This window comes from Thamnophis elegans, chromosome 7 (assembly GCF_009769535.1).
Source record: "Thamnophis elegans isolate rThaEle1 chromosome 7, rThaEle1.pri, whole genome shotgun sequence".
Taxonomy (NCBI): Eukaryota; Metazoa; Chordata; class Lepidosauria; order Squamata; family Colubridae; genus Thamnophis; species Thamnophis elegans.
Genome location: NC_045547.1, coordinates 7408617 through 7421407, shown reverse-complemented (window position 1 = coordinate 7421407; position 12791 = coordinate 7408617). Strand labels below are relative to the sequence as shown.

The 12791-nt window shown below is 40.3% G+C and overlaps 1 protein-coding gene across 1 annotated transcript in view; it reads right to left on the bottom strand.

Moving 5' to 3' along the window:
* CELF2 (CUGBP Elav-like family member 2) overlaps nt 1-12791 on the bottom strand; it is a 329921-nt gene that overhangs the window by 55886 nt on the left and 261244 nt on the right. The window contains exons 6-7 of the mRNA XM_032221591.1: nt 12067-12096; nt 4663-4742 (exon numbers count right to left, since the gene is read on the bottom strand). Coding sequence (XP_032077482.1) covers nt 4663-4742; nt 12067-12096 — 110 coding nt within the window. The remainder of the gene's footprint in view (nt 1-4662; nt 4743-12066; nt 12097-12791) is intronic.

Below are 12791 nucleotides of genomic sequence, written 5' to 3'. Positions count from 1 at the left end.
GGGGGGACATTGTTCTGAAAACAGGACACCGAGTCCCAGGTAACTTTCATCTGAAACAAATTATTTGATGTATATTCTACCATTTGAAAATAACACTCTTTGCATTAAAAATCCAGCCAAACAGCCCTAGGAGCAATCCAGATTGAATATTCTTTGTTGAAAGTCAACTGCTTACTGCAGGCGTGTTGAGATTAATAGTCAAGGATAATAAAGAAAAGCAGCAGAATATTTAGATTGGAAGCTGCTTTCTCCAGTTTGGAAGTTTCCGGGTACCCGTATATTGAGATGGCAAGTTTCAAATTTTCTAGTCAGCCTGGATGGGAAGCATGGGATCTGCAGTCCCGTCACATCTGAAGAACAGCAGAGAGGTGGAAGCCAAGCTAAATAAATTGCATTATTCTTTTTCTTATTGGCACTTCCTATCTATAGTTGAGAAGCCCTTCCTTCCTTCCTTCCTTCCTTCCTTCCTTCCTCCTTCCTTCATTTTCCTTCTCCAAGAAAATGATAACATCTTGACTTTTTAAATGAATATTTTTAAAAAAATCTTGGGAAACAGGCATTTCACCAAAAACATATATTTTTAAAGCATATCGCACAAGAAGCAATTCATATTCACACATTATGTTTTGGCCCATTTATACCAGATTTGTCCTCTGGAGATCTTCCTATTACCAGTATGAGGTGTGGAAAGGCAACTGCTCTTTTATTTTCATGATTCTTGATTTTTGCAAGAGCCATGCTAAAGCCCATCGGGATAAATCCGAGCAGCATCTTTCTATGAAAACTGGGATATTTTGCTTTTTGATGGAAACTTTACTCCCTGGGCATTGTCAAAAGCTGCTATATAGAATTTGCACGGAGAAGTAAGGATGCCAAACTTGCAAAAAATGAAATACAGGCAGTCCACGACTTACAACCATTCATGGGAAGCCGGAAGCGTCGCGATGGGAACAGCTGGGAAAATAGCGGAGCTCTGAGGGGCTCCGCAAAAACCCAGCTGGACACCCGCTGCTAGGGATCTTCGGGTCAGAACCGTTCTGAAGGAACAGGTGAAAAAGAAGAAGCATCTCAACAACCAAAGAGGAACCGGCAGTTCCTCAAAAGGTCTGAGATAAAGTTCTTCAAACTTTATGACAGCAGGAGCGGCAGCAGCCATATTAATAGCCGCTTTAAAGTTGGGGCAACCGGATCAAGCTAATTGAGCAGGAGAGGTGCCAGGAACAAAGTGTTGGCCATGGGTGAAAGAGTGATCAACCCAAGGTAAAGAAACTTTAACTTTGGATTAAAAAGAAACCCGAAGCAAAAATTAGCAACTATTTGGCAGACGGGGGATTTAACAGAGAAAAAAAAGGTGGGAACTAAAATGGAAAGCCCTCGAAGATTTTTTTCTCCCAAATTTGGATTTGACTTACAACTATTCATTTAGTGACCAAGTTACAATGGCATTGGAAAAAGGAAGTTAAGACCGTGTTTCACAATTGTGACGGTTGCAGCATCCCCGTGGTCATGTGATCAACATTCAGATACTTGGCACCTGTCTTATATTTAAAACGGTGGCGGTGTCCCAGGGTCACGTGATCCCCTTTTGAGATCTTCTGACAAGCAAAGTCCACGGGGAAGCCAATTTCACTTAACAAACGTGTTACTAACTTTAACAATTGCAGGGATTTACTTAACAACCATGGCAAGAAAGGCATTGGATTAGAGCAACATTTTTCAAAGTTGGCAACTTTAAGTGTGTGTATCAGTGGTGGGATTCAATTTTTTTTACTACTGGTTCTGTGGGCCTGGCTTGGTGGGTGTGGCAGGGAAAGGATACTGCAAAATCCCCATTTTCTCCTAATCAGCTGGGACTCGGGAGGCAGAGAATAGATGGGGCGGGGCCAGCCAGAGGTGGTATTTACCGGTTCTTCGAACTATTCAAAATTTCCGCTACCAGTTCTCCAGAACTGGTCAGAACCTGCTGGATAACACCTGTGGTATACTCCAACTCAACCTGCATTCTAGGAACACACTTGGGGAATTGGTTGGGGAATTCTGGGAGTTGAAGTCCACACATCTTAAAGCCGCCAACTCTGAAAGAAACTTAGCAAGATGGTGCACAAAGCACTCTCTGCTTCTCCTTCTATGAAACTTCCACCTTCCACCTTTTCTCATTTACTGGGGATTGGACCAAAGAACTTTTTTCAGTAGTAAAAAAAAACAATGCATCCAAAACTGTGTATCTCTGTATAATGGACTGCCTCCATTGCTGTAAAAATGAGATTGGAGAATTGCCTGTTGACACCATAATGTGGAGAATTCAGAGGAAGATGGCCAAAACATAACATGGGAATATCCCTCATAAGCCTACCCTGTGGGAGAAAATATTATAATTTTGTAATATACAAAATGCCCTGTCTGAATAGTTGAATGATTACACACATCCCGAAAGTAGGTGATAATATCACTTTAACAACTAATCCCGTTTGTTACCTTATCTCTTTGTCAGTGAGCCACCATTCTATATCATGGCACAACAGCCAATTCAGTTGTTGTAATTGTACAGGACACAATTCGGCATCTCTGCTAATCTAAACTTGCCTACACAAGGTCAATGTGCTTCCAGAAGGAGCCATACCTCAGGAGCAGGAAGCTTCAAGTCACATCAAACTTTGCCAGTTCTTAGCCAAGGTCTGTGGGAATTTTTTCCCCAAATGGATAGTTCCCAGGGACCCAAATAGGAATCCTTAATATCCTTTTGGGGGGTGTTTTTCCTTGCAAAATTATCACAAGGTTTTAAAACTTAGGCAAATAAACATTGATTTCAAGTCTCTAAAATTTTCAATCAAAGATATGCGAAATATAAATCTAGCTTATCTATCTATCTATCTATCTATCTATCTATCTATCTATCTATCTATCATCTATCTATCTATCTATCTATCTATCTATCTCTATCCATCCTTTTGTCTTTAGGCAAAACATAATAGAATATACTCGCTAAAATATTAAAAGCAGGCCACATAAAAGGATGGAGATTTTATATATATATATATATATATATATATATATGTAATATTACATTATAATATAATATACATATATATACATATATACAGTATATAATATTCTGCACACAGAAGCATGCGTCTTTTGGAGTGATTTGCATTCTTTTCTGTGGCAAGCATCACGTCTAATACAATCTTTAAAAAATGGATAGCACTGAAAAGAAAGACAAATTTATTACAAAATATCGAAATAATTTCAAATGAAGGCTGGAGAACAACGGACACTGCAATGCCAATATCAGTGTTTCTCAAGAATACGGTAGACATTTCCATGCATTTTTAAAAAAAAAAAATATTTTCATTGTTTTCTTTCTTTGCTCATCACACAAAGCCATTCAACGACACAGACCAAATAATTTTGGGATTTTAGTTCCCAGCATGCTTGGGAGGTTAGAGAATTTTACATATATATATATATACTATATATATATACTATATATATATATACTATATATATATATATATATATATATATATATATATATATATATATATATATATACATACACACACTATATATATATATACACACACACTATATATATATATATATATATATATATATATATATATATATATATATATATATATATATGTTATAGTATATATATAACTTATAGTATAGTATATATGTATAGTATATATATATATATAGTATATATATATATAGTATATATAGATATATACTGCATCTATAAACATATATATTTGAACGTTCCTCATCTCAAGAGGATTTTTTTTTTTAAAAAAAGCAAGAAAAAAGTGCACATTACATCCAAATGCTTAAGAAGAATTAATTAATACACAGATACACAGTACAGAATACAATAGAACATGCTGTCTTAAAATGATTAATTCAGAAGATCCAGAATAAGACACAGTCAACTCATGAGGCATTGTGTGTGTGTGTGTGTGTGTGCGTGTGTGCGCAAAATTCTGAAAAATCATGGACTGGGCTGGAGGGAGCTACTTTTTAAAATAATAATAATAATAATTGAAATTGCAGGGATAATTTAAACTTGAATATGTCAAGTCAATGACGGGATCAAAATTTTGCTGTCTCTAGCAATTCGTTTCATGTGGGCCTAATGTTGACTAGCCCCTTGGAACAAGGGGGATACTTCTGAATAGATAGGAAAGAATATCTATAAGTCTAGATTGCCTTTTGGGGTGTCCTTGGTCAATTCGAGTTTAGGCTTGGCAGCCACAGACACCCCAGCTTTTTTTTTATTAAGGTTTTTTTTTTCGACATCAAAAATGATTCTGGGGTAAATCAGCATCCTAAATGCCAGACAGCAAAATGACATGTCAACAAACTTTTTTAAAAAATAAAAGAAAAGAAAATCGGAATGCCACTCAAAGGAGGGCACCGCAACAGAGCGATCTGTTTCTCAGTTCATTAAGAGAACCAAATGTCCCAGAAAGAAAAGAGTTGTAGGGGCTGGGGGGCTGGGGCTGGGGGCGGGAGATGCACGGGGGGGAAATGGGCCTTAGTGAACGTGGAAGGTTTGCCTAGGACTGTCATCCAATCTGATCTTCTCCAAGAGAGCACAGCGTTACATTCTCAGTCATATGCACAAAAGAAACAATGAAAGGGCATATGATACAGTACCTCCATGGTCTGGGACTGGTGCATAGCTTTGATTGCATTCTGTGCCATTGCCCTTGTCGAAAACGTGACAAACGCACAGCCTGTGGGAACAGGGGGGCAGGGAGCAGGAAAGACAAAAAAAGAAAAAAAAAAAGAAGAAGGAAAGAAAGGAAAAAAGAAAAAAAAAGAAAAAAAAAGAAAAGAACAACAAAGACAAAAAAGGGTTGGACGCTTGTTAAACCAACACAGTCTACGAGAACGGCCACAAGACGACACTGTTCTCTGTAGTACACAAATTAAAAAAAAAAAGAAAAAAGAAAAAGGAAAGAAAAAACAAACGAACAAAAATAAAAAAGTGAAAATAAAAAACGAAAACGAAAATAACCCAATTCCCTAACTGATTGGCTTCAGCAGAGCTGAGTTGATCATCGGGAGGGAGAAGGAAAGGAAAATTGGGGGAGGGGAGGGAGAGGGGGGGAGGGAAGGCTGAGACTCAGTGGGAAAGTGACCACAATATGGCTATTTTCCTCATTCTTCAAAAGCCGCGTTTCTCAACCTTGGCGCCTTTTAAGGTCGGCGGACTTCGACTCCCAGAATTCCCCTGTTCAATTGTGGAATTCTGGAAGTTGAAGTCCACCCATCTTAAAAAATCCCCAGAATTGAGAAACGCCGTTCTAAAGAACAGGATTGGAAATAGGCAAGACTGCTTATATTTTAATTTCCATTTAACAGGGTCCCTTAAAAAAATCCTCATAACTTATGTCTAAGCATTCAAACTTAAATCACAATAAAACTCCCACTTGCTTCATTAGCAACCGCCCCCATTGGGGATTGAATTAAACCAAATTAAGTCTATTTTGGTCATTTGACATAGCAATACCTACAATAGAAATAAGACTGGATAATCAAACTATATCCTTAGAGCAGTGTTTCTCAACTTTGGCAACTTGAAGATGTCCGGACTTCAACTCCCAGAATTCACCAGTCAGCTGGCTGGGGAATTCTGGGAGTTGAAGTCCGGACATCTTCAAGTTGCCGAGGTTGAGAAACAATGGTTTAGCCTTAGAGGAATCTGGGCTCGTGTATCAATCCGGATGGGTCCTAAAACTAACTTTTGAATAAACTCAGCTAACCGAATAGATGAGCGACTTTTTCTATTTCATGGCATAATGTGAGAATAAGGCTTTGTGCCTCCACCAAAATGTGCCAAATCCTTGAAGCGATCACAGTTCAGAGTTTTTTTGGGGGGTTAAAAACCTTCTAAATCAGGGTTTTTCCAATCTTGGCAACTTTAAGACACTCGGACTTCCAACTCCCAGAATTCCTCAGTCAGCATAGCTAGCTGGGGAATTCTGGCAGTTGAAGTTCATATGACTTAAAGAACTTTAGCAAATTGGGGAAAACCCTGTCTTAAATGGTAGAGTTGGTGGTGTTGTGATTCAAACCAGTGGTGAAATTCAATTTTTTTTTACTACCGGGCGTGGCTTGGTGGGAGTGGCAGGGGAAGGATACTGCGAAATCCCCATTCCCTCCCCACTCCTGGCGGAAGGGTATTACAAAATCTCCATTCCCATCCCAATCTGGGACCAGCCAGAGGTGGTATTTGCCACCCAAAATTTCCACTACTGGTTCTCCAGAACCTGTCAGAACCTGCTGAATTTCACCCCTGATTCAAACCTTCCATTACATCACACCCACCACCTTGTGGATTGACAACTCCTCCTCCCTTCTTGGTGGCCCTATTTGAAACCCAAAGATCCAGGATTCAGGGTCTTTAAGGATGATTTATTCTCATTCCCATGTTCAGGTTTAAGCTTCTAACCTCTGGTACTACCTTCAGGGCTTACATTTAGGCAAAGCAGTCTGCTTTCTCCACCTAAATAAATTGAGACACCAATTAGGAAGAAGATCAAGTCTTCTTTGAGTCTCTTTGCAGTCTCTTCCTATCTCCAGATTTCAGGTGAGGTCATGGGAAAGGGCAGAATTTAGGAGAAAGGCTTATGGTTGGTGACTTAATGTACCCCTTATTTTAATTGAAGGTGACATTGGAGAAGTTGACAGGAGACTTTGGGGCAGTCCTGATATCAGATACTTCATTTTTAGAACTTCTAAAGCTCTATGAGAAGATCATTATCTGGTGACCTGGAGTGGAGACCAGATCAATGACATCTTTTCTTGAAAACAACATGGTAAAAGCCATCTTCCCTTGGGGCTCGGGCATCGTTGGGAACTAATTAGTAACTACTATAATCTTTCCATCCATTGGTGTCTTCTGCCAATGGATGACCATCTCCATCATTTTACGAGAACATTGTACTCATCTCTTTTTGGGAAACATTAGGAGTTTCGGTGGAAATGGTCTCAGGTCAACATTTTATGCATCTAGGCAACTTATTGGTTTTCTGTGTGGTAACAAAACTGTTAGGGTTTTGTAACACCCCCAACTACAGAAAACTCTGAGGCTTCCGTTTCCTTCCTTTTTATCTGCAGAGCGTACACTAAATTCGATCTTCTCTACAGTCAAATGACCGGCTCAAGGATTCAGGCTATTAGCTGACTTGGGCTAATCTCAAAAAAGGCAAAGCAGATTTGTATCTAGTTAGTGTCAGGGACCTCTCTGCAAGGGGATGCCTTTAGGAGACTTGTAGAGTGCTCCTGGGGGCTGGGGGTGGAGGCAAAAATGGTCTGTTTTGTGCTCATTTCTGCCTTCCCCAGCCCCCAGGAGGACACTGGAAGCCCCCTAAAGGCTATGCATGGCCATTTTGTTGAAGGGGGCGGGGTTTCAGGAGGCAAAAAATGCTGTATTCAGTGTATAAGACACACTGAAATTTTCAGCCTCTTTTTTGAGGGAAAAAGGTGCGTTTTATACTCCGAAAAATACAGTATGGGTTCATATGATCAACGGGTTAAATTCAGAAAGGATGTCTTTTATTCTTCTTTAGAAAGAGTAAGCATCACTTTCACAACTGATTCTCCTCTGGCATCCTATTTGTGCAGGAGGGAAGACTGATGGGAGCCCAATTCATATCAATCTTCTTCCATGGATTGGCTTGGTGGGATGATACAAAAGGGAATGTGCATTTATTTTGGGTATTAAACTGGTGCGTTTAATTTTATGTTGGCTATTTTGGTTTATGATGTCATTTCCAGAGATGGGCAGTTTAAATGAGCGGGAGAGGTAGGATCTGGAGATACAGGTAAGTCTCGACTTAACAAAAGTTCATTTAGTGACCGTTTGAAGTCACGACGACTATGAAAAAAAAAGGGACTCAGGACCATTTTCCACACTTACAACCCCTGTGGTCACATGATCAAAATTCAGACCCTGGTTAACCGACTCATGTTTATGACAGTTGCAGTGTCCCGGGGTCATGTGTGATCCACTTTTGCGACCTTCTGGCAAGCAAAGCCAACAGGGAAACTAGATTCAGTTAAAAATCTTGTTGCTAACTTAACTGCTGCAGTGATTGTGGGAAGAATGGTTGTAAAATGGGTCAAAACTCAGTTAATGGTCTCAATTTTGGCTCAATTGTGGTTGTAAGGCGAGGCCATCGGTACTGGCAGTTCTCCTTAATTTAAGAGTTGGAAATGGGATTTGCGAGGCCAAAATACGCCAGGTAACAGGCTGGAGAAGGGTAGACTGCACTGAACACTGGAATATTTTACAGGCAAGAAGAAACTGCCCCCTCAAACGCCTTCCAAGTATCTATAAGAACCATTGTTTGAAAGACTGCATCATTTTCGACTATGCTAGAAAAAGCAACGACTGAGGGCCTTATCTTAATGCAGTGTCTCTCAACCTTGGCAACTTGAAGATGTCTGGACTTCAACTCCCAGAATTCCCCAGCCAGCGAATGCGAGCTGGGGAATTCTGGGAATTGAAGTCCAGACATCTTCAAGTTGCCAAGGTTGAGAAACACTGTCTTAGTGGCTTCAATCTGCTTTGGAGACCTCATCATCCTCAACCAGCATGGTCAAGGAATAGGGATGCTGGGAATTTGGCTTAAAAACACGAGGAAGACCTTACGTTGCCTGACAGAATTGGATGGGAAGTGAGCCTTTATATCAAATTTGGTGGGATTTAGCATCAGGGCTGTTATGCATTGCTTTTAATATTTCTTTTTTAAAAAAATAAACTCTTTGAAATTGACATTTCCCAGAGTGCCTGGCAAGAAAAGGCTGTGAAATAATGTAAATCCAAGTTGATTTCGTAGCAGTACTGCGATGCAGTGAAAGCTTTGCTTAATACAACAAATTTGGCCTGCGATGCATGCTGAAAAGACCTTGATTTCTAAGCCTTTTAGCCTAGTATTTGAAATACGGGCTTCCAAACTAAAAAAAATAAATAAATTAAGGAGTGAAACCGCAGCCTAGCTCTCTCCATATCCTCCAAAAATGGTGGTGATGGTGATGACAACGACGGTTATAATTTTGAAAGGCTTCTAAACGAAGCCCGCTGAATGCAGATAGACTGAAGCGCGGTATCGTCATAACACTGAGCAGGAAACGTAAAACAAGCTCAGGGAGGATTCTTTTTATGAGCCGAGGTGGCGCAGTGGTTAAATGCAGCACTGCAGGCTACTGCTAGATCAGCAGTTCAGCGGTTCAAATCTCACCAGGCTCAAGGTTGACTCAGCCTTCCATCCTTCCGAGGTGGGTAAAATGAGGACCCGGATTGTTGGGGGCAATATGCTGACTCTCTGTAAACCGCTTAGAGAGGGCTGAAAGCCCTATGAAGCGGTATATAAGTCTACTGCTATTGCTATTGCTATTTAAAAAAAAAAATTGGCATCACTGCCCCTGGGATCAGTGTGTCAAAGGAAGAATCCATTTTACACTCCAGCTATTTTGGGGGAATCAGTTTGAGCACTGACAATATCACTTGCTTCCTTTCGGCCTTCCTCCATGTATACCTGGTAAAAATACCAAGCTGGGGAGGGAGGGGGGGCAAATAACTCAATAAGATTTTAATTGAACAAGAGGCAGTCCAGGCAATAATAACTGAAGTGTTTTGCAAGGCATGTTTTCCAAATCAGCCTTCAAGAGCCATGCTTTCTCTTCCATAAAGAGGAATGAATCCTCTTATTCTGCCCTTATTTGAAGGGCAGAACCAGAAGATTATCATTTAGCATGCATTTGTTTAGCATTAAGTAGGATTAATGTTGGTAGAGTGTTTCTCAGTCTTGGCAGCTTTAAGATGGGTGGACTTCACCTCCCAAAGTTCCTCCACTGCACCAGAATGGCCGGGGAATTCTGGGAGTTGAAGTCCTTCTCCTTCTTCTTGTGCCATATCCATCATCGGACGTTGGCGACCCTATTTTTTTTTTTCAACAGCCGCACGAAAAAAATTGGAAGTCCACACATCTTAAAATGGTCAAGATGGAGAAACACGGACATAGATCGAGAATAAGGCTCAACCATTTCAGCATTGTGTTCCAAATGAGTCTAATCCTTACTTCGTTATGTCTTGGTTTGGTTACTTCTCATTCAGGGTTGCCAATGCCATTTTGATTTGCACTTCTCCTTCTGGTTAACTGGGGAGGGGGCTCAATTTCCCCCTGATATTTCTGTCACCAGAAAAGATATTATTTGTCTAAAGCTATCTAGTGGGGAAAAGTTGGGATTTAAAAAAAAAACATTAAAAATGGCGGAGTGCAGTCTTGAAGCTAAACTACAAAAAGGAGGAGCGTCAGGCACTAGATGACATGTTATATATCTGCCCTTCGTTGTTATGAAGATATTAGTAGGACGCCAATCGTGTCCTTTCTGAAGACGACTTTCAAGCAAGAAGGTTGACTTTTATGTTTATTATCTCCAATCAACGCACAGTTTACACAAGCTATCATGTATCTCACACATGGCTTGCTGGTTAGCATGATTTAAGCGGGCCAATTTTTTTATTTTTTTTTAGTGAAGATTGGTGTCTACTTTCTCTTGCATTGTAAGTTCTTTGTAGGTCGGTTCTCAACCTGAGGTCCTTGGACCCAAGTTGGGTGGGTGGGGGGGAGGTGATGTCATCACAAGGCTTGAGGAAATATTATGATTTAAATCTTAAGTCTTGGACCATGGCCTGTGGTCACAAAAGGTATTTAAAGGGGGTCCTTAGTGGAAAAACAGTTTGAGAATCACTGTTCTAGAGCAGGGGTCACCAATCTTTCGGGCCTCAGGGACCACTAAATTCATAATTTTAAATCCCGTGGACCACTAATATGTTCTAGGGTATATGTCAAGGTGTTTTATTCCCTGTGTATTATTTTATTATTATTATTATTATACAATTGTATCACAGCGGCCAGTTGTTTCGCCGGATTTGGCATTGGTTACTAGTCGGGACCCACCCAGGGGCCTAGGATGTCGTAATGTATTTTCGTAATATGCGTGCAGATCCAAGCAATGCGGCTTTTTGCATTTGACTGATGGTAATTTTGTCAATTTTTAACTGTTTTAAATGTAATACCAGTGCTTTTGGAATAGCACCCAGTGTGCCAATTACCACTGGAATTACCACTGCTGGTTTGTGCCATAATCATTGAATTTCGATTTTTAAGTCCTGGTATTTTGCGATTTTTTCACATTCCTTCTTGTCAACCCTGCTATCACCTGGTATTGCGATGTCTATGATTGTAACCTTGTTTTTCTCAACCAGTGTGATGTCTGGTGTATTATGGGCCAGTATTTTGTCCGTTTGTATGCGAAAATCCCACAATCCCATCTGATTTTCAGTGACTTTTTCAGACTTATGTTCCCACCAGTTTGTTGCTGTTTTAATATTATAATTTTTGCACAAATTCCAATGGATCATTTGTGCTACTGAATTGTGCCGCAATTTATAATCATAAATTATTATTATTATTATTATTATTGTTGTTGTTGTTGTTGTTGTTGTTATTGTTAAAGTTCTGCATGTGCTCTTTGGATTAGAATAAATTAAGTGGAGGGATTTTCTTTTTCTTTTTAAAAATTGCCAGTAAAAAGCAGGAGATTTTTTGAGTCTGGCTCCTGTTTTGTAAAGGCAATTTGTCCTTCCTCTCTCGTCTCAGATGGAGAAGGTAGCTGTGTCTGCCTAAACTCAAAGTCATAGCCCATTAGTTCATCAAAACATCTACCAGCGCATGTTGCATCAACTAGAATCTCTGTCATGTTTCACAGAGAAATCAATACGCTTACGAAGCCTCAGGTGGTGGCTTGGGCGCTATTATCAATTTTGAAAACCCAAATTGTTTACCCAGGGATGCTGATGGCGCATGTGTTTCCAGCAGTACGGGAGGGAACCTGTTGATGACTGAACAATGTAGACACCTGACAAGTTTCTCCTGTCATCATTTCCGACACATTTAATACATTACTCAAAGCAGAACAACAACTTTATATAATTTATGCTAGACAAATAGGTGCATGAGTAAAATGGTAAATGGGCTACAGTACCTCGGCTAGACTCCGTATTGAAGCTGTGCACTAAAATTAAAGAGGTCCAAATTTACCATCAGTCTCAACATCATCTCTCTTTAAAACATTACTCATTATACAGCAGAGAAACAAGGGTTACCGATAGTTCATTCCCATATCTGCGTTAAGCTGGATATTCTCATCTTGTACAAATAAAGGCTTGGGGTTATGGGTACCTGTTTCCCTCTTTCGCTTCACCATCCCTTCTTCACTTACTCCCGTTCAGGTGGACTGCTGCTGGCTTTTTGGCATCTGGTTTCCGCTCCCCCTTAGGGCTTCTATAAACCTGCTTTGAAACTTTCTGAAGGACAAGGGAACTCCCTGCCCGAAATGAGACGATAGGCCAATGATTCTCAACCTCGGCAACTTTAAGATGGGTGGACTTCAATTCCCAGAATTCCCCCAGCCAAAGCAAAGTTGCCCGGGGAATTCTGGGAGTTGAAATCCACCCATCTTAAAGTTGCCAAAGTTGAGAATCACTGAGCCCTGATGGCACAATGGTTAGAGTGCAATACGGTAGGCTCCTTCTGCTGACTGCCGGCTGCCTGCAATTTGGCAGGTTGACTCATCCTTCCATCCTTCCGAGGTGGGTAAAATGAAGACCCAGATTGTTGGGGGGCAATTGGCTGACTCTGCAAAAAAGCTTATAAAGAGGGCTGCAAAAACACTGTAAAGCGGTATATAAGTCTAAGTGCTATCGCTAT